This window comes from Eucyclogobius newberryi, unplaced genomic scaffold (genome assembly GCF_026437365.1).
Source record: "Eucyclogobius newberryi isolate DKJ021-1_F unplaced genomic scaffold, fEucNew1.0.hap1 SCAF_11, whole genome shotgun sequence".
Taxonomy (NCBI): domain Eukaryota; kingdom Metazoa; phylum Chordata; class Actinopteri; order Gobiiformes; family Gobiidae; genus Eucyclogobius; species Eucyclogobius newberryi.
The window spans coordinates 25,314,507-25,337,993 of NW_027315735.1; the positions used below are offsets into that span (position 1 = coordinate 25,314,507).

General features: G+C 40.9%; 2 protein-coding genes across 2 annotated transcripts in view; both read right to left on the bottom strand.

Moving 5' to 3' along the window:
• The window catches only part of LOC140346271 (protein diaphanous homolog 1), a 37,687-nt gene extending 24,740 nt beyond the window's left edge, over positions 1–12,947 (bottom strand). The window contains exon 1 of the mRNA XM_072432351.1: positions 12,805–12,947. Coding sequence (XP_072288452.1) covers positions 12,805–12,906 — 102 coding nt within the window. The 5' untranslated portion in view covers positions 12,907–12,947. The remainder of the gene's footprint in view (positions 1–12,804) is intronic.
• Positions 12,948–17,759: 4,812 nt separating this feature from the next.
• On the bottom strand, positions 17,760–18,961 carry LOC140347258 (small integral membrane protein 32). Its single transcript, XM_072433644.1, has 2 exons — positions 18,738–18,961; positions 17,760–18,507 (listed from the first exon to the last, which is right to left on the bottom strand). Exon 2 carries the CDS (start codon positions 18,471–18,473, stop codon positions 18,120–18,122), a length of 354 nt encoding a protein of 117 aa, XP_072289745.1. The 5' UTR covers positions 18,474–18,507; positions 18,738–18,961; the 3' UTR covers positions 17,760–18,119.
• Positions 18,962–23,487: the final 4,526 nt, after the last annotated feature.

Sequence of the window (23,487 nt, forward strand, 5' to 3'; positions counted from 1 at the left end):
ACATTTTTGAACGCACATTTTTGTATCGCAAAAGCTGCGATACAAAAACACTTTTTTCTGACGAATGCATCGCATGAGAGAAATTGCGTCGCATTTTGCGATACGATACTGCTTATTCTGAACCCTGCTTTTACTTTTGACTCACTCGTTTTGGTGTAGAGTCCTTAGGAGCATTCATGGTTTTGGTGTGTGATGTAGTTGTTGTTGTTGTTGTTGTTGTTGTTGTGTTACTTTTAATGGCGGTTGGCAGCCAAAAGGTGCATTAACCGCCAACTACTGTAGTTGTACGTCTTCTGTAGTTGTACGTCCTCAAAGTATGTGTTTTACACTATATGGTTAAAAGAAAAAGAGAGAAATAAAGAGGGAGAGAAAGAGAAAGAGGGAGAGAAAGAGAAAGAATAAGAGAGAGAAAGACAGAGAGCCCTACCAGAAGCTTCCAAAGAATATTTACAGGTCTTTGACATTACGAGAACAAAATTAAGTTTAAAACATCCAATTTACTGGTGATGATGGCTTATAGCCAAGCCTGTGATTAAGTATTTTCTTCATTCTGGGTGGACTTCCTCTGCTCTGGTATACACTATTTTAGTTCTAATTAGGGGTGTAATGATAATTCATCACTTTTCCTTCACAACCCTTAAAATAATGAACATTTTCATTTAATGAAAAACCTTTTGGTGACAAAAAACTGACAATCATTAAAAAAAATTACAAGCAAATTGCACAACTGTAGCCTAATGTATTTATTTAGCCATGGCTTTTTTTTTATTATGGACTTGCTTATAATGTTATTACCTTTATTATAGGTTAACTGCTTGATGGACATATCTTATCGTGCTCATTGTGCTCATTGTGCTCTGTCCCGGTGCTGTCCCGGTAACCCTGCCACGGCCTCTCGTTCACAGCTCGCCTCTCAGGTTCCTTCACATACAAGTTTGTAGCACAAAAAATAGTTTTTCACGTTACAAGTTATCAAAACGGTGCACATAAGTTGTATGAGAGGCAACGGCCATTTAATGCTCGCATTTGACCGTGTGCGGCACAAATCTACAACAGACCATGGCTGCAGTACAGTTTTAATGTTACTTCTCAACACGCATCTCTCAATTTGGCATGGTGACACTTGCACGATGCGTATTATTATTTAAGTGGCACGATGCAATTATTACACCCCTATGCAGCAGGGCAGAGGCAACAAGGATGGCTAATTGTGTCAAGAAAATGAGAACTGCACGAAAACTTTTGACACTTCTCTGCGTCACACACTGCAATTTTGTGATCACCCGAGTCAGAAAAATGAAAGCGCAGGAACCTTTCCAAACCCTAACACATATTATATGATTCTAATAATATACATGTGGTGACATTTAGCTGGGCCTCTGGTGCTTTCTGGTACAATGGATGGGAAAGAGCAGAGCCCAGTGATAAGGCAAACCTACTATAAGGAAGCATCCTGTTCACTATTTTTGCACAACTTCCTGTAACAGTTGTGTGAAATCATCTCTTACAGAACCAAAGAGTGACTTTTTGTAACATTTTAATAAAGTGCAGACTTCCACAATAAATATAAAAGGCATTGAAAATTTTAATATTTCTGAACAAAAAACCCACTGAGGTTAAAGTCCCACTTACATAGATATTAGTCTGAGTAGGATTTTGAGGCAATTTAAATCTTTAATTATAAAACTCATCCAAATGTTATGCATTTTACTTTATAGTGCACTCTTGGTCCCAATTGAGTATATGACTGGGCTCTTTAGATACGTTTACATGACCAGTATTCAGTCCAGCTCCTCTGCTTGAATTAGTTTGATCAGTGTCAAAAAGAAGATGACTTCCTGAAGCGTGCAGAAAGCTGACAGAGTGGTTTGAGCGAGTTCTGCATACATAAAAACCAAGTCAACCACTACTTCATCACTATCAGAGAGCAGCACAACATTCTCCAAATAAGAGAAAGCGCAAAGAAGAAGCTAACCAGAGTGCAGCCATGTTGAAATAACTAAAATAACTAGTGAGATGACATGTACTCAGACATGCCACTGGATTCCACTTTGTTCAACAGTGCAATCTCAGGGAAGGAGTTGGGCTGCATAAGAATGTAAAAAACAGGCAAGATAACTGTGCCATAGAGGCCTTGCTCAGCAGAAAAGTCCCTGGAACAATTTCCAGACCCTGAGGGTCCTTTCTTTGGTGTGTGTGTGTGTGTGTGTGTGTGTGTGTGTGTGTGTGTGTGTATGTGTGTGTGTATGTGTGTGTGTATGTGTGTGTGTATGTGTGTGTGTATGTGTGTGTGTATGTGTGTGTGTATGTGTGTGTATGTGTGTGTGTATGTGTATGTGTATGTGTATGTGTATGTGTATGTGTGTATGTGTATGTGTATGTGTGTATGTGTATGTGTGTATGTGTGTATGTGTGTATGTGTATGTATATGTGTATGTGTATGTGTATGTGTATGTGTATGTGTATGTGTATGTGTATGTGTGTGTGTGTGTGTGTGTGTGTGTGTGTGTGTGTGTGTGTGTATGTGTATGTGTATGTGTATGTGTATGTGTATGTGTGTGTGTGTGTGTGTGTGTGTGTGTGTGGTGTGTGGGGGGTGGGGGGTGTGTGTGTGTGTGTGTGTGTGTGTGAGACCCTCGCGATACGATACGTATCCTGATACTTGTATGTCCCGATACGATTCCCTCATTACGATACGTATCCCGATACTTTTTTGAAAAAAGGGTCTTAAAGTTTACCAAATGGGCATTTGTTTTATTCCGGATAAGAAAATGCATGAATTTTCATGTTTATCCACAAAGCTTATGCAAAGAACACATTCAAGTAAAGTTGCCAAACAATTGGCAAGGTCTGTGTAATGTGTGTGATGTGTGGGAGTCTGTCGACCCTCTGTGTCTTTTTGTTGTCGTTTTGGTCTTGAAATCCCGTTTCGTCGGGTCGGGCTCAGCACTAAGCTTAGTAGCGCTAGCGTAGAAGTGGCCGCGGCTAACGCTAAGCTAACAGGCGCTCAGCGGGGCCCTGTTGGATAGTCGTATTGTTTAACCGTTCGGTTTATGTAGTGTAGAGTAGGGAAGATGTGTGTGATTTTGGTGTCAGGTTTGTGTCCAGTTTTTTGCCTCCGGTTCGGCTGTTGTGGTGGCCTCTGGGCTGTGTTAGCTCCGGGGATGCGTTGAATTTGTATAAAATAAAGGGGTGAAAGGAATGAAATCAATGAAAAAGGAAATCAAATAGAATGGAAAAGGGAGGCGTGTAACAGTAGCGACATTTCGAGCCAAAAGCTCTTCTTCAGGCCTGTGTACACGCTGGTGCACGGTGTGTGTCTGTCTCAGTAGTTCCGCGCTGTTTACCGCCCTCTACAGGAGGGAGATTCTAAACGGCCGCCCGGACAATTTTTAATAAATTAACGTTATTGAAAAGTATCGATACGGCGACTCCGTATCGGAGCTCGTGACGATATATAACACAGCCATACTACGAGGGCACTAGAAGTGCTTTTGGCTTCAGGTCAAATGCAGGGAATATACTTTTTACAGGGGCAACTGGGTTGATCCAAAAAGTCAAAATCAAAGAAAAGCAGCTGAAGCATGAGCTAAGATATGCATACATTAAAACATGTGCACTCAGAAGTCACACTGTCAAAGGGTTGGTACTACTAATCTAATACTATGAAAAATGAAGAGCCACCTTTCACAGTACTTTAACACTAAGCATGGTCAGAGTGGACATGGAGGCCTGAACAAATAAAACGCTAAAGCCATGACAAATAAAGCTAGTACAGGTTAAAGGCTTGATAAAAGTGATCCTTGGCTCCATAATGCAATGTGCTTGGACAGAAAAGTCTCACAGTTCAGTCCAGATTCTGGTCTTTACATGAAGAAGGGGTCAGAGGTTGAAGTCACACAGGTGCATTCCTCACATCTTTATTACTCTGAGCAGCTCTCACAGCTCGGGGCCTCTAAACAACACATCCTCAGCTGGAAACACAGAGGGGCCACTGCAGCCATCAAATAAACAACCACAAATCTCTTTAACAGTTTAAAACTCACTAAATATTAGCAATGCATTTTAAAACATCTAAACCAAAAGAGGAGAGTCAATTAAACTTAACTGGCAAATGACATCTGGACTGAAGAGGCATATTGTTCATTTCTTTATCTTGGCTTTGATTTAGCTATAAAGTATTTATCAACTCGCCAATATGTTTTGTGTTGTCTATCTGGAGATGCCATGAAAGAGAGATTGCTGCCGTGGGAGTTAATGAAAGTAAATAACCAAATGTGCAGATGGCAGACACACAAGAGCAGCGAGCTCAAAGCAACAGAAGCAATAAAGACGCATAAACTTATCTTTGATCTAATCTCTTTTAACAGTTTCTACTTCCAATTACAATACCAAATCCATATTTTTAAGTTAAAAAGAAATTGACAATAGATGTTTCTTTAAATAATACCACAAGCTCTTCCAGGTAGGCCCAATTTGATCCTATGGATGTTTTTCAGAATCAATACTTTTTTTGGTGGTAGTTTTAATATAAAGAACATGTTTTTACCTCTCTATGGGGTTGAAATTAATCTCTCCAGTCTTTTTTTTTCCTCGCTACAGGGATCCTAGTGTCCAGAGTGAGTCAAAGTCCTGCACAAACAGTCCATTAACCACTCCAGTTTCACTTTGGCAAGAGTCATGTCTACTCTCACTGTCTGACTATGCCCTCTGAGACAGAATCACGAAAATTCTTTGTCAGAAAGTGTCAAACCTACTTTCTGTTCAATCTAACAATGTATAGCAAGCTTCACTCAAGCACAAATGTAGATGTTTAAATGACTGTGTTGGAGAAAGGCTCATGTGGTTCCCCCAGGAAGTGAAGGCACTTATGCGCGCTCGCAAAAACTGCACTTAGAAGTGAGCAAGTGAACACCTCAGGTTCAACAGCACAGTTCTATTCGTGTCAATGCTAAATGACAAAGTCCATTTGAAAACGCCTCCCGTGTCATTATGACACAGGTTTGCAGTCTGCCCAGGGCCATAACCTACTTTAGAACAAGAATGTTTCACCTGCTCGGCTGCCACCTGAGGTCACACAACACACACTGCCACATACAGCAGCAGCAACACATACAACACTATGAACACATTAAAGCCACAGCCAGCAAAACTATGGATCAAATACAAAAGGTCTTCATTCAAAAAGCATAAATACATGGTAAATAATGTGCCTACTGTTGCAAGATCAAACTTTATGTTGAGTGAGACCAGTGATGCCTGGTGTTTTGAGCTGTCATTTTGCAGCATTAGCCCTGTGTGCCATTCACGCCCCGTCATCGCGGACTTTCGGATGTACTGGCTGTTTGAAAGCACAACAGAGAGAGCGGCATATTTTAAACTTACCAGTGTGACTGGGAAGCAGAGTTTGTTGTGTGAAAGAGCACAGCGGACCGTGAGTATAAAACAATACTGTTGAGCTCTAGCTCCTGTAGGACATGCAATATACGGCGGTCTGCAGTTTAGAACCTGCCACATTGAAATGAAACTTTCTTGGCCAGACCTGACCCGAGAATCACTACCATGGAACAGATTTCTGTGTAAATATCTCCTGTTACAACATAACACTCACTCGATAAGTACAAGCTCAGGAGTAGATGAACCAGATGTGAAGACACAGGTAAATCAGCTCACACAGAGTAATCAAGGACAGAGGGGACAGTAGGGACAGCTGTGATTTGTTCTTTCTTTGTTAAACTTCAAAATGCTGTGTGTTTTATTACACTCCAACTCTTATTCACTGCAAGATTAGTCTAATTAGTCCTGCGTCGCAGCGGACCAAAGGTGCACCGCGAGAACCCTGGTTCCAAAGACGTGTAGTATATGTGTAATTATTTTATAATAATAACTAGGAAAAATTACACAACATCTAGAACCTACTTTACTAAATTAATGAGTGGTAAATTGTTGACAAAGACCTTTTACATTTTAATAAATGTAACGCCAAATAAAGTAGATTATCAAAACCATGTTAAGCCAATGATAAATGGTAAACCCAATGACACCACCTGTGTGAACCAAAGTGATAAAAGGACGGCACGGTATTTCTACTCGTCTGCACCAAATAGCAGGCTAATTGGACGTGGTGTCATAGGTTTGGGAACAGGGCAGTTTATGACAGGACATAATAAGAGGCCAGTGCTACAGGGAAGAACACGGCTCTTAACCTCTGTCTGAACTCTGTGCAAATCTCTCTATGGTGTGTTGTAATACTGTAAACATCAGACGTAAGAGTGGGCAAATGATAAAGTCCAGGAGGCATTTTATTTGACATAAGGGCTGCAGCGAATTATCACAGTAATCGTGACAAGTCAACTATTAAAACAATAATATGTTTGTCATCATAAATTGTTAACTGGACGTTTACTCATACAGGGTCCATGAAACAATATAAATCCCGATACGCTGAGCTTAATATGATGCGTGTCTTGATACGTGGATATCCCCATAAAACTGCTGTTAAATGTTTACTAAAAACATAATTTGTTTAAGTAAAATAACAAAATGTCACTATGTCCTGTCAGCAGGATAACAAGTGTGTAAATCAGCAATGTATTTTGTAATATCAAATGAGTCTCTGTATCGATATGTGTCGTACCAACAAGTCCGTCACACTATATCATACTATTACAGAGTCCAAAACACATTAAAAAACATTAAACATACATTTTATTTCTGAGTCTTCTCTAGCTAGAAGCCTTGACTAAACTAGCTAGAAGCCTTGACTAAACTAATGTATTCAAAACATCACAATATACAATAGAAAACTAGATAAGACATTGCGAGTGTCTGCATTCTCGCTTAAAAATACTACATGTGTATAGTAAAGACTTTATTCTTTAGACTTTAGACCCTATTCTTTATACTTTATTCTTTAAGACTTTAATATTTAGCCACAGTACTAGTTTGTTTAAGCTGAAGTTGTGTAATGTAGTTTAGTTGTGTAAAGAAGTGTAATGTGCAAAATTTGTGGACAAAGTACTGCATGTGTACTGCATGTGTGTAAGAGTACTGCATGTGTGTAAGAGAGTGTGTGTAAGAGTACTTCATGTGTGTAAGAGTACTTCATGTGTGTAAGAGAACTGCATGTGTGTAAGTAGTAACTTGTTGAAGTGTGAAGTTTTGCAAAGTAAGAAAAGATATTCCTTTATTGTCCACACATGGGGAAATTTCATTGTTGCAACGCAGGTAGATACAGAGGAAAAGGACAGATAACTTATAGGAAGTTTAAAAAACACTCTTAATAGAAGAACTCTTATAAACAAAAACTCCTATAGACAAAAACTCTCATTTCCTAATAAAGTAGCGTAATTGTGCAAAATTACTGCATTTGTGTAAAAAGTACTACATGTGTGTAAGACTACTACATGTGTGTGTAAGAGTACTACATGTGTGTGTAAGAGTACTACATGTGTGTGTAAGAGTACTACATGTGTGTGTAAGAGTACTACATGTGTGTGTAAGAGTACTACATGTGTGTGTAAGACTACTACATGTGTGTGTAAGACTACTACATGTGTGTGTAAGAGTACTACATGTGTGTGTAAGAGTACTACATGTGTGTAAGAGTACTACATGTGTGTAAGAGTACTACATGTGTGTAAGACTACTACATGTGTGTAAGACTACTACATGTGTGTAAGACTACTACATGTGTGTGTAAGAGTACTACATGTGTGTAAGAGTACTACATGTGTGTGTAAGACTACTACATGTGTGTGTAAGACTACATGTGTGTAAGAGTACTACGGTACATGTGTGTAAGACTACTACTAGGCTTTTAGATAGCCGTCCGTCTTCTTGTATTTTGGACGGGGTATTTTGAAATGTGGACGGGCATTTTCGAGTGCAAGGACGGGGTCATTTTTATTAATAAATCTTAGAAAAAAAGGGATTATCATTAAATTGGGCCGGGAAGCGTTTGACGATAGTTCGCCATGACAGCTTACTGTTTACAAGTGAAAATTTGCATGCTGCGCGCTGATTGGTCGACAAAGCGCCGCTTTATTTTGTAAAAGCGTCGGAAAAAAGGTCGTGATACACATATTGGCTTTCTTCGGCGCTCGCGAATTTTTTTTAAGCCCCCGAACAAAATTATTTGGATGGGGTGTTTTCAAATCCTATCTAAAAGCCTGTACATGTGTGTAAGACTACTACATGTGTGTAAGAGTACTACATGTGTGTAAGAGTACTACATGTGTGTAAGACTACTACATGTGTGTAAGAGTACTACATGTGTGTAAGAGTACTACATGTCTACATGTATGTAAGAGTACTACATGTGTGTAAGAGTACTACATGTGTGTAAGAGTACTACATGTCTGTAAGACTACTACATGTGTGTAAGAGCACTACATGTCTACATGTGTGTAAGAGTACTACATGTGTGTAAGAGCACTACATGTCTACATGTGTGTAAGAGTATGTAAGAGTACTACATGTGTGTAAGAGTACTACATGTGTGTAAGAGTACTACGTGTGTGTAAGAGTACTACGTGTCTGTAAGAGTACTACATGTGTGTAAGAGTACTACATGTCTACATGTGTGTAAGAGTACTACATGTGTGTAAGAGCACTACATGTCTACATGTGTGTAAGAGTACTACATGTGTGTAAGAGCACTACATGTCTACATGTGTGTAAGAGTACGTAAGAGTACTACGTGTGTGTAAGAGTACTACGTGTGCGTAAGAGTACTACGTGTGTGTAAGAGTACTACGTGTGTGTAAGAGTACTACGTGTGTGTAAGAGTACTACATGTGTGTGTAAGAGTACTACATGTGTGTAAGAGTACTACATGTGTGTGTAAGACTACTACATGTGTGTGTAAGACTACTACATGTGTGTGTAAGAGTACTACATGTGTGTAAGAGTACTACATGTGTGTAAGAGTACTACATGTGTGTAAGACTACTACATGTGTGTAAGACTACTACATGTGTGTAAGACTACTACATGTGTGTGTAAGACTACATGTGTGTAAGAGTACTACATGTGCGTGTAAGACTACTACATGTGTGTGTAAGACTACATGTGTGTAAGAGTACTACGGTACATGTGTGTAAGACTACTACTAGGCTTTTAGATAGCCGTCCGTCTTCTTGTATTTTGGACGGGGTATTTTGAAATGTGGACGGGCATTTTCGAGTGCAAGGACGGGGTCATTTTTATTAATAAATCTTAGAAAAAAAGGGATTATCATTAAATTGGGCCGGGAAGCGTTTGACGATAGTTCGCCATGACAGCTTACTGTTTACAAGTGAAAATTTGCATGCTGCGCGCTGATTGGTCGACAAAGCGCCGCTTTATTTTGTAAAAGCGTCGGAAAAAAGGTCGTGATACACATATTGGCTTTCTTCGGCGCTCGCGAATTTTTTTTAAGCCCCCGAACAAAATTATTTGGATGGGGTGTTTTCAAATCCTATCTAAAAGCCTGTACATGTGTGTAAGACTACTACATGTGTGTAAGAGTACTACATGTGTGTAAGAGTACTACATGTGTGTAAGAGTACTACATGTGTGTAAGACTACTACATGTGTGTAAGAGTACTACATGTGTGTAAGAGTACTACATGTCTGTAAGACTACTACATGTGTGTAAGAGCACTACATGTCTACATGTATGTAAGAGTACTACATGTGTGTAAGAGTACTACATGTGTGTAAGAGTACTACATGTCTGTAAGACTACTACATGTGTGTAAGAGCACTACATGTCTACATGTGTGTAAGAGTACTACATGTGTGTAAGAGCACTACATGTCTACATGTGTGTAAGAGTACTACATGTGTGTAAGAGCACTACATGTCTACATGTGTGTAAGAGTATGTAAGAGTACTACATGTATGTAAGAGTACTACATGTGTGTAAGAGTACTACATGTGTGTAAGAGTACTACGTGTCTGTAAGAGTACTACATGTGTGTAAGAGTACTACATGTCTACATGTGTGTAAGAGTATGTAAGAGTACGTAAGAGTACTACGTGTGTGTAAGAGTACTACGTGTGTGTAAGAGTACTACGTGTGTGTAAGAGTACTACGTGTGTGTAAGAGTACTACGTGTGTAAGAGTACTACGTGTGTGTAAGAGTACTACGTGTGTTAGACCAGGGGTCCCCAACCTTTTTTGCACCACGGACTGGAATAATGTAGGTTTTATTTTCACGGACCGGTGTGCCATGTTATGCGCAAAAGTGGGCGTGGCTTGGGCTTCCATTCGATTCAGCTCGGAAAGCGAAATGTTCTCAAAAGACGCGTTTGTACATTATTAAGTGTTCTATTCCAAAAGATCCGAATTGGAGTAACATAGCGTAAAGTTACACGTGTCCTCACTGTTCTTCTGACTGGTGGAAGCTCATCAGATATGGCAGTCAGCAGAGTTGTTCCCTCAAATATACGTTTAAGATCACCGTCATTTTCAATCTCCACCAGCTGATCCTCTTGTTGCACATGCTCGATTCGCCCGGTTTAATCACAAATGGGTCGCGGATCCATTCACGTGCAGTTCATGGATCTTTTGCGCACGGGAAGTGGCGCTCAAACTCTTGTAAAAGTTAAAACAGGTGATCGCGTAGCAGTTGCAGAATGTTGGCCCAGGTGACGTGTCCTCCAAAATCCCCTCTGGCTCCTCGTCTGCTCCTCACTTGGCCTTTTCCCCTTTGCAAAACGCTCTCCAAAGACTTTTGTTTTTTACTCATTTTCGCTGGCTTTTGGGTCTAGTTTTGGGCAGCGCGTTTGATGCGACGCATCCGCGATGACATATCATGTATAATGCACGTATCAGTTATGTTCTCACGCAGGACAAGAGCAGAGATATAATACTTGCCATTATATTTAGTGGATTTCATTGGCAATTTCCTATAAGGCTTTTCATGATATATCCACAGACGAGCTTATTAGTGTGTCATGAGGAACAGGCCAAAGTTATGTCTTTGATATATAAGAAGATGCTGTCACTGATAGATCATTTCCAGTTTTTGTACGGCCTGGTAGCAAACGCGTTGCGGACCGGTACCGGTCCCCGGCCCGGTGGTTGGGGACCCCTGTGTTAGACTACTACGTGTGTAAGCACTAATTTGTTGAATTGTGAATGTGTTGAAAGTGTGAAAGGTTGAATATTTGTTGAAAAACTGTATTGTGCTCAATGCCCCATTCATTTCAATGGGAAAAAGTACTGATACTTTTGCAAATACTGCAAAAAGTACAAGATGTACGAATGTCAAAAGCAATAGCGCCCTATGGTGAAGGCGATCGTAAAGAGGTATAACTTGTTGAAATCGGTGAAAGCGCTAAGGAGTTGAAACGTGCAGAATATCAGGGAAAAAAACTGAAAATAGCAGAATAAAGAAACAAAAGAACATTAGTGTCTGCTTTATGAGTCATAAAGCAGATGATATCATTGCAGACTAGTTTAGTACTAAAGTGATGTTAGTTGCAGCCCAGCGTGTTCTAATGAATGCTCTCTGCATGTGGTGGAATGGCTTAGAGACCAGACCAGGTGTTTTCTATGGTTACCGTTCGTCATCTGCATGTAATATCACTTTTCACCTGTTGCTAGACATGGCTGAGGGGTTAAATTACGCAATGCATGACTGATCCTCTACTACAGCTCTCCTCCCATTGAGACAACACGCTGAATCACACATGCTGACACAGCGAGGGGAGGACCGCACGCTGAACTCATCTAAACTACGTAATCCTGAATAAACATCAGCTGCCACACCTTTAGACGAAGAAATTAATGAAAGTAGGAGAAATATATCAAACTCGTTATTAGCTTTAAAGATACACAAAGATGCAATAATGATTATATTGTCTGTAATTAAAACTAATACAAAATAACCTCAAAAAGAGACAGAAAGGGCCAATGTAATCTTCCAAACAGGGGTATATCGTAATCAAGTCAAAATTCCAGTTTGACTTGGTTCAATTACCAAATCACAAAAGCAATATTAAGTATTTAATCCTAACCCGTATAATAACAAGATACTAATTTAAACAAGTATCAATACTAAATATCAACACAATATTTAACTTTTCCAGAGCAGTTTTAAATTATCTTGAGCTTTGACGGAACTAGTATAAGCTAACAATGTTTACTAAAAAGTACAACCCCTTTGAAAAATAGAGTTGTTGGACATTTTTGTATAATTTTGTATACTACTCCATGGCAGAAACATAATGTTGTAGTTTAGTTCGGGCTCTTGTATTAGTTTGGGCTCTTGTATTAGTTTATCAGTTTGTATTTCAGTCTTCTCTAAAATGATATTGGCCCCTGGAGTTGTTTACGACGCGCACACTGAACAAAATCTTACTTTTTTAACTGTACATCTCAAAACTGTTTACAAAATCATGCCTCCTAGAATAAAATCAATACACTGCCCTTTTGTATTGCTTTTTCCCTTTTCTGTTTAATGTTATGAACCTTGAACCAAGACATTTCCAGGCACATTTTGGCACATTCCTGATGCACTGCTCAACAATAGATGCCAAAATAATGCAAAAAAAAAACACTCCACAGCTTCACAGACTGGGCAGTAGAAAGCGTGACTGCTGCATAAGTACTAATCTAAAGTACACAGAACGAGGAGGTTGCAGAGACACTTCCTCATTCGCTGGTAAAGGTTGACAGGACGCCCCAGAGCAAGATAGCAGTTGTTATTATGGAGCTGAGACGAGACCTCTGAAGGGCACACAGCTCGAGGACCAAACACTGATCACCACCTGCGGCTGAGGACACGTATCCGCACGAGGAGGGATACTTACAAACTTCTTCTTCCCGTCTCCATCCTCGTAGCTCTTCTTGGACTTCTTGTCTTTCTTCGGTCCACCAGGGGCCGACGCGGAGTTGCCCGTGTTCGGATCCATACTTGGATCTCGATCCGTTTCCGTGCGACTGTCAATAAAATAAAGATTCTACCCCCCCTAGCATCACACACGTCAACCACCTCTGTGTTTACATTTGGCAATAGCGAGTGATGCTAAACGTGATGCTAACTAAACTAGCGCGGTGTTGCTAATGATTTGGGGGAGCAGCCAACTTCAGTGAACCCCTCTGTCCAAAGGGAGGGAAATTCAAAGCACGGAGCAAAGTGCGGAATTAAAGAAGCGTTTCGTGAATGAAGCGGTTTGTAAAAGTAACAGAACTACGCGTAACTAAAGCAGATACATTAAACTTATCAAAGACCTTACGAGTTTAGTTTAAAGTCTTCAGGGTGTGCGTTACGTTACTTGTAGCGCTAATGTTAGCTTTGGCTAGGCTAGCTCGCAGTGAGGAAAGAAAAACAAACTTTGCTCTCCGCGTTTTAGCCTCAGAGTTGTAAGTTCCAGAGCAGGTGCGCGTTTGGGTTAGAAGTGGCCGGCAGTTTCCTCCAAATTAGTTTCCATGGCGCGTACGAGTTGAAGTAGTAACTTTTGAACCCGAGCGGAAAGTGTGACCGAGTCTCCGCCGCGGGACAGTCTTCCTGATCTGTCAGAGCTGAGGCTGAGGCTGAGGCAGGAGGGGGCGGAGCTACACCTGAGCGGAGGATTTCACTGTTTACTTTACAGCTCCTCATGGACTCCTCATCCTCCTCACAAGCTCCTCATGGACTCCTCATGCTCCTCACACTCTCCTCACAAGCTCCTCACAAGCTCCTCATGCTCCTCATCCTCCTCACAAGCTCCTCATCCTCCTCACACACTCCTCATGCTCCTCATCCTCCTCACAAGCTCCTCATCCTCCTCACACACTCCTCATGCTCCTCACAAGCTCCTCATGCACTCCTCATCCTCCTCACGCTCCTCACAAGCTCCTCACAAGCTCCTCATGCTCCTCACAAGCTCCTCATGCTCCTCACGCGCTCCTCACACACTCCTCATGCTCCTCACACTCTCCTCAGGCACTCCTCACAAGCTCCTCACAAGCTCCTCACAAGCTCCTCGTGCACTCCTCACACTCGTCACACACTCGTCACAAGCTCCTCATGCTCCTCACGCACTTCTCATGCACTCCTCACAATCCTCATCCTCATCACACACTCCTCACACACTCCTCACAAGCTCTTCATGCTCCTCATGCGCTCCTCATGCACTCCTCATGCACTCCTCATGCACTCCTCACAATCCTCATCCTCCTCACACACTCCTCACAAGCTCCTCATGCTCCTCATGCGCTCCTCATGCACTCCTCATGCTCCTCACACTCCTCACACACTCTTCATGCTCCTCACGCTCCTCACATACTCCTCACACACTCCTCACACTCTCCTCATGCTCCTCATACTCCTCACACTCCTCACGCTCCTCACGCACTCCTCACGCACTCCTCACGCTCCTTACACTCTCCTCATGCTCCTCGCACTCCTCACACTCTCCTCATGCTCCTCGCACTCCTCACAAGCTCCTCATGCTCCTCACGCACTCCTCATGCACTCTTCACACTCCTCATGCTCCTCACACTCTCCTCATGCACTCCTCATCCTCCTCACACACTCCTCACACGCTCCTCATGCTCCTCACACTCTCCTCATCCTCCTCACACACTCCTCACACGCTCCTCATGCTCCTCACAAGCTCCTCATGCTCCTCACACACTCCTCACGCTCCTCATGCTCCTCATGGACTCCTCACAAGCTCCTCATGCACTCCTCACGCTCCTCATGCACTCTTCACACTCCTCATGCTCCTCATGCACTCCTCATGCACCTCACACTCCTCACACACTCTTCATGCTCCTCATGCTCCTCACATACTCCTCACGCACTCCTCACGCACTCCTCACACGCTCCTCACACACTCCTCACTCTCCTGACGCTCCTCACACACTCCTCACGCTCCTCACACTCTCCTCATGCTCCTCGTGCTCCTCATGCTCCTCACACTCCTCTCACACTCCTCACACTCCTCGCGCTCCTCACATACTCCTCATGTACTCCTCACCCACTCCTCAAACACTCCTCACGCTCCTCACACTCTCATCATACTCCTCATGCTCCTCACACTCCTCACCGTTCTGCACGCTCCTCACACTCTCCTCACGCTCCTCATGCTCCTCACACTCCTCATGCACTCCTTATGCACTCCTCATACACTCCTCATGCGCTCCTCATGCCCTCCTCATGCACTCCTCATACACTCCTCATGCGCTCCTCATACACTCCTCATGCGCTCCTCATACACTCCTCATGCGCTCCTCATACACTCCTCATGCACTCCTCATACACTCCTCATGCGCTCCTCAAACACTCCTCATGCACTCCTCATACACTCCTCATGCGCTCCTCATACACTCCTCATGCACTCCTCATACACTCCTCATGCGCTCCTCATACACTCCTCATGCGCTCCTCATACACTCCTCATGCACTCCTCATACGCTCCTCATGCGCTCCTCATACACTCCTCATGCGCTCCTCATACACTCCTCATGCGCTCCTCATACACTCCTCATGCGCTCCTCATACACTCCTCATGCCCTCCTCATGCACTCCTCATGCGCTCCTCATGCACTCCTCATGCACTCCTCACACTCCTCATGCACTCCTCACACTCCTCACACACTCCTCACGCTTACACACTCCTCACACACTCCTCACACTCTCCTCATGCTCCTCACGCACTCCTCATCCTCCTCACACACTCCTCACACTCCACACACACTCCACACACACTCCTCACACTCCTCACTCTCCTCATGCTCAGATGTCTCACCTCCAGATACATGCAGTACTTCAGTTAAATGTATTCTGTCATTTCAGAGTGGTTTTCTTACTTTTAACAGCCTACTCTCACTTAAAAGATAGTGAAAGGTATGATTACTCATCCCACTGTGGTAACAAAAGTGTTTTATGAACAATTAGGCTAAATGCTTCCAACTCTTACACTTTGCCTTCAGTTATGATTTGTTTTTGTGTCTGTTCTTTGGAAATGTCAGAATCTGTGCATTATTTTTTTGTTTTCTGTGCCCGATACATATATTGTACGTCTAGTATTATTATCAGTTTCACCAAATATTTGTTTTACTCTTAGGCTACTTGAGTAATTATTTCGGTCGCTACTTTTTACTTCTACTTGAGTACTATTTTGAAGTAACATTTACTCTGCCCACCTCTGCTCTGTGTCTGCTCATTTCTACAAACTCGTATAACAACACTTTAGCGCATGCTCTGATTGGCCAGAGCTCAGAGAATAGTTTAAAACAACTTAAAGGTTCTCTATATAACTTTTCAGATGGAGGTTCCGCTACCTGCTTGTCTCCATGAAAATGCAATTGCAGACAACTTCACCGGGCCAAGTTACAAGTCAGATCTGTGGAGAAGTGAGCCTGCCTATAGTAAGAACGCATGTTTTTTTCAAGCTAGGCTATAGCAATAAAAATAAAAAATAAACGCCTGTAATTAAAAAAAATGCAACATAGATGTTTAATGCCATATTTTGTAACATTCAAGGCAAAGCAATAAGATCTCCATGGAGACAAGCAGGTAGTGGACATCTGACCAGAAAAGTTACATTGTGTCACATTTGATTCAGCTGTTTACTTAGTCAAGTTTTGTACAAAATTATACCAAAATTCTGTTAAAAGTGTGTGGTTTTTACTTTAAGCCCACTTAAGGCTACATTGTTGTGCCACCGCATAGGTCAGGGGTCAAGAAATTGAGTCATACATTAAAAGTCTTAGATGGGGTACAGTAACAGTTAAATGCCTACTATAAAACATCAACCATTACCCATTTATTAGTCCACAAAGATATCTAAAGTATACATTTACAATCAAAATGATGTGATTAATAAAATTTGAATTGTTCAGTGTTGTTTAATTGCTAAAGCTTTTTGGCGCTGGACTTGACAAGATAATGTGAATACCCTTCTATCTAATTTTAGACTACAATTCAAACATTAGGTCTAACAACTGAACATAAAGTAGCACTGGGAAGAATAAGGGCAAGGCCTATATGCTTTAACTGTATGCCTCCTTCCAGCAGCTTTTGTACTCTCACTCAGAAATCAACTTGCACAAGCCAACTATAGTCATAGGGATAATTCATTTAGTCAAGCCTTTGAATCCCAATTAGAAATCCTCATTACGCCAGACTTATTAAACCACATCCACATGAAAGACAGTGGATACGTGGATGCGCTTGGCTGAACATTGTAAAATGACACTGTAGGCCACGGCATGTGTGATATGACAAGCTAAGCTGCCAGTCTGGGCGAATTAGGCCCAATATTCGGGCAGTAGCTCCATCTAGTGGTAACATGGTAAACTGGAAATAGGCTATGCCAAATAACCTTGTAACCGATTGAAATACAAACGCATTGGTAATACACAATGATATATTGAACCATTTTGTACAGATAATATTCTACTTGATTTGACTTTCCAGTTGGCTGTTCCAGAGATGGCCTGTGTGCATATTACTGTAATTTGACATAAGCAGCTGAAAAGAGATGGCAATCTGTTCTGGTATGCAGGACATATTTTCTAACAACAAGATTTACTCGTCTCCTGTGGCATAGAAATGGCCAGTGGGCTAAGATAAGTTTATCACAAAGGGTTCATCATGTTGGTATAAATCGCCAGGAAAGGTTAATTAAAAGTGAAAATGCATGGCATTGCTGACAGTCATTGACCTCATGGACTTACTTGGATGTGCATTAGCAGATTAGCATTGAGGAATAATTATGCGTCTTTCATCAGGAGAAGAAATTAAGTCAGTCCACATAGAAAAGATTTGGAGAGCTTGATAGTCTTGCGTTTAATTCTTTCACCATTTTACAGTTTACAGCACAATATGTAGGCTACACCACTGAATAATAAAATAATTTACAAGCACATTTTCCTTTCCATGTCCAAACGTCTGCAACACGTTGGTTCTAATCAGATCAAATAAAAGGTATTTTGTCTTCATAAATTCTAGGCCTGTAGATGTTCCTAACTCTGCTTATGAAAATGTCTGCGCCTCTGGTTTAGGTCATCTCTCCGGCAGAGTCCCAAAAGCTCCTCAAAGAACAGTGACAGGGGGACAACATGGACGATGCTCAGAGGATCACTGAGTCATTTACACTGCACTAACAATCCTGGCACAGCTTGGTGAAAATGTCTACTTGTAAGAGGTCCGGGCTTCTCTCAGAGACCTGTCATATGGCATGGATGCGAAGAAAGAGTTTCGCAGCTGACAGTTAATGAAGAAGACTATGAGCAGCACCAGAAGAAAGAGCAGCAGGCACATGACGATGTAAGTGACCAGGTCGGGCTTGTGGAGCTCGCCCTCGCGCATCCCTCCTCCCCCGGAGCTCCCACGCGCCGCGGTGGGCCTGAGGAGGGTCTCCACGCTCACAGATCCGCCGCCGTGGGATGCGTTCAGGGACGAGGGCGCGTGCGTCGAGGCCCGGGTCATGAGGCCCAGGTCAAAATTCGGGTTGTCCGTGGAGTTGAGGAGGATCTGTCTGAGCATGGCGAGGCGCGGGCTCACCGGGGCCCCTGGGCAGCTACAAAAAAAAAAAAAAAAATGGATGAATAAACAGGATCATGATTTTTTTTTTTTTTAATGGGATGTACGCATAATTTAGTTTGAGACAACACAAAGTTCCATAGCAAAATAGACAAATAAAAGCCACCTTCAAAACAAAGAAGCCTAATATAAACTATCAATTCAAAACTAACATGGAACTCTGAGTGACTATACAACTTTGGCTCTTACGTGACGCTGAACACTCACTTTGTTGCGCGCTTCAGAGAGTTGCGCAGATGAAGAGGACAATGCGAAGTGTTGCCTCTGCATTCCTCGGCGTCCGGCTCTGTGTGCTCCTGCTCCACGGAGGACGCGCGCCCACGGAGCCACTGTCCATATGTGGCACCACAACGTCCACTACAGCAGCTCTATAACCCACGGAGCAAGAGCGTGTCAGCGCGCACGAAGGAGTCCATTCTTGCTTATTCTTGCTTTAAAAATCCCAAACCAAAACGCAAGATTTCCCCCCTTGAATCCAACGGATCTGTAGGTTTTAGAAGTGAAGTTCAACAGCAGACAAGTCCAAAGTGTGTGACGCTGCAAAAACAAGCTCCTCTCTGCCTTGTGCGTCCTGTGCGCAAAAGAATAAAGGGCACGTCTGGTTCCTCTCTGTTCCCAGCCCTTCTTTTATCCAGGTGCTCATCGATATCTGTCTGCTCTATGGCGCTAGGGCACAGAGACTCTCATACGGGACTATTGATCCGGGATGACTGGAATTAGACGAAAAGGTGGGATTAATTAAATTGAGCCACAGCCGCGCGCGGAGAGACTCTTCCTGTCGTCGCCTTGTGGAAGTGTGTGAAGAGACGGGGGGAGAGAAGAGAGAGACGCAGATCAGGGGAAGAGAAGGAGGGCGCTGGAGGCACGTCACTGGACCTGTGCTGAGAAAAAGACCAAATCGATCCATCCATCAAACTTGGATGGAAGTCTCACACCCCAGAGGTGGTGGATTATTATAGTGATTTGTGATAATTACAATGCCTGGTTAAGTTGAGTTTGGGTCCATCCGTTCAAGTGTATAGTCAAAGTGGGTTAGATATGCCTGGTTTTAGTCCAAAAAATATTTTTTTTCGTGGATCGTGGGTGCTGGAGGCTTCCTGAAACTATTGGGGCAATTTAGATTTAGACAGAGCTGATTATCACTGAGTCAGTCTCATATTTAAGAACAATAGCTGCACAAATCATGTATATTTTGGAGTCAATCAGAAGTACACACGTCTCAATCAAGAAAGCCAAAGATAGGCCACTTGAAGATGAATCTTTCTTGATGGGATTTTCACTTCTTTTGAAGCTGTTATTGACAGTGTTGAGAGTGGCTTCCATAGTCTGGAGAGCTTGACTTTATGTATTCCCAGTGGTATTGTGCAACCTTAAGTACAATGACCTCTTTGAAAATCTTGCATTGTCAGATCAGAGTTGCTCAACACCTAAACTGAGGTCAAACATGCTGTGAAGTAGAGTGGAAAGTCTTAGATGAGGTGCTCTAACCAAGAAAACCTTGCTCTAATCAAGAAAACCAAGAAATGCTCTGCCAATCTGATTCATATTCATGTGCACCTGTTTTGTCACGTCAGAATGGCTGCCAGACATAAAGCAAGGACGGAGGGGCACACTCTGCAGATAAATACTGTAAAACACATCCAAATGAGATCAGACTTTGATGCCAAACATCAAACACTGCACGCAATGGATAGAAAATACAACAATGGATGCAATCATGGCTAATGTGATGAAGCATTTACTGCCATATCGGCTTGTATTTTAATAATAAAGAGGATTACAATGGATGTTTGCTGTTGCAACTCTGTCCGCCCTGAAGCTGTATCTTTACATAGGAAAAGACAGCTGTGATTATTATTGTTGCTGTTTGAATGATTCTGTTATATGCAATAATAAATCAACATACTCCACATGCTGTACATTAGGTTATCGTTATCCAGGGGTTAATAATATGCCATAACATTCATAGCACAATGTTCTTGAAGCCAGATCAGGATTCATGTACTTCGTATGTTTACATTCTCTTAAAGATTTGACTAAAATCTTCTGTTCCTCCTGAGAAATCACACACACACTTCTCTGTGATTGGTTAAACCCACCTGTCACTCAATCGGAAACTGAGTGTGTTGGGAAAAAATGAAACAGAATCACAATATGACCATTTCTGATGAGACAATGAAGCGACTAGTGAAAATATCATTGTGTCCTTTACCCACATAGCAAAAACGCTTAGAGTACCTTGAAGGAGGAAAAGCGCTATATAAATACACTGTAATAATAATAATAATGATTGTATTCATATCACCATACACACTTTGAGTACAATATTTGTTCTATACAGAGAATAGGTGCATTGAAGTTTTGAAGCTATTTTGAAGAAGAAGAAATAAATACACATTGTTTTCTTGACAATGTGTATTTGTTATTGAGAAGCCCAGAAAATTACACCAAAACATGTCAAAACATCTGCAGTCTGTCAATGAAAAGAAACACCACACCATAGAATCTGAACCTGTCCTCAACCAGTTTGACTCTATGGCCAATGACATGTGAAAATGATAATCTAATGTCTAATGTCTAATGTAAATTTAAAATTAAAATGATATCACATGAACAATAATACATTAATAACCATGATGTTTCAAAAGTACACAATATTCTCACAACACTTTACGCGACCCTACATTTAACTTGCTTTTAGGAGTGCAGCGCTATTATCTTGTATATTAAAGGGAGGTGAGGAGAATATTCCATGTGCTTTTCAGTGTGACAGTTATCAGGTTAAGCCCATTACATGTAACCCGTGACAATGGAATTTTGATTAGGAATGGTGAATCGTAATTCCCATCTGCAGTAGCTTCATTAGGGACCTTGCAGCACGTGAACACCCTCCATTCATTGACTCTGCTATAGCACGTGTCAAACCAAACAATGGGCTCCCCGCTAAATATATCTGCTCTCCGTGTGAAGCATAAAAATCAGAGAACGCTACACCTTTTGCTTGAATTCCACTTACCGTACTGTCCTCCCTCCAGTTCAAGCGCCACCAACGTGTTTTTAATCCATTCAATCCATGCAATATATGGAAAAGACAGAGATAAACAACTTTCTTTGACTTTCTTTGCCAGTTATATGTTGTTTTATGGAAGGATCCGAGTGGCTTAAGCTTGATATCGTCGTATTGTCATATCGTAATATCGTCTGTTCACACACAAAATGTATACACACAATCTACATGAAAATAAAACTAAAGAGAAAATGCAATCCATACATCGAGCAACTGACATTATGACATAAAAGGGTTTAAATTTGTTCACTGTATTGTGGTAGTAGCATTCACAGCAAATAATGGTTCTCTCAACCTGACAAATGTTGAGGCAAACCTCCAATCTATAATCAGTTTCTCTTGATAATGAATCATCTTTTTTACCAATGGTTCTTGCATATCACAGTGGACAGTGATGGAATGTTTGATTGTGGGTTTGGGCTGTGGCATGGACGAAAAGAAGGTAGAGCTGGAAGTAGCATGGCTGAAGATGCTGAGGTTCTTTTGGGTTATTTATAGGAGCGAGTGAGTACAGTAAAAACAGCTCACGCTTGAGGATGAAGTCAGATACTCAGTTTAGTTTAGTCTTTATTTGAGGGGATGATGCGCCGTGACTCTAAACTCATTAAACAGACATATTCTTAACCAGATTATAGCTTAGTATATTATATAAGTCTTTGATTTAAAGGAATAAATTAGAACATGAAATTACATCTAGTCAAAAAATAAGAACAAACCACTATTCCCGCTCTATTACACATCACACCAGCATCAAAATACATATATCATCTGTGTCTTATAAAATACAGTTATAAAATACAGTCCTAAAACAAATGACCTAACATAATACACAAATACACAACATAATACACAAATACACAACATAATACACAAATACACAACATAATACACAAATACACAATATAATACACAAATATACAACATAATACACACATATACAACATAATACACAAATACACAACATAATACACAGATATACAACATAATACACAAATACACAACATAATACACAAATACACAATATAATACACAAATATACAACATAATACACACATATACAACATAATACACAAATACACAACATAATACACAGATATACAACATAATACACAAATACACAACATAATACACAAATACACAACATAATACACAAATACACAACATAATACACAAATACACAACATAATACACGAATACACAACATAATACACGAATACACAACATAATACACAAATACACAACATAATACACGAATACACAACATAATACACGAATACACAACATAATACACAAATACACAACATAATACACAAATACACAACATAATACACAAATACACAACATAATACACGAATACACAACATAATACACAAATACACAACATAATACACGAATACACAACATAATACACGAATACACAACATAATACACAAATACACAACATAATACACAAATACACAACATAATACACGAATACACAACATAATACACAACATAATACACAAATACACAACATAATACACAAATACACAACATAATACACAAATACACAACATAATACACAAATATACAACATAATACATGAATACACAACATAATACACAACATAATACACAAATACACAACATAATACACAGATATACAACATAATACACAAATACACAACATAATACACAAATATACAACATTATACACAAATACACAACATAATACACAAATATACAACATAATACACAAATACACAACATAATACACAAATATACAACATAATACACAAATACACAACATAATGCACAGATATACAACATAATACACAAATATACAACATAATACACAAATACACAACATAATACACAAATACACAACATACTGTAATACACAAATACACAA

Bases quoted from the DNA above. Each gene is read 5' to 3' on its own strand.
- LOC140347258 (XM_072433644.1), bottom strand. From the start codon at position 18,473: ATGCTCAGACAGATCCTCCTCAACTCCACGGACAACCCGAATTTTGAC.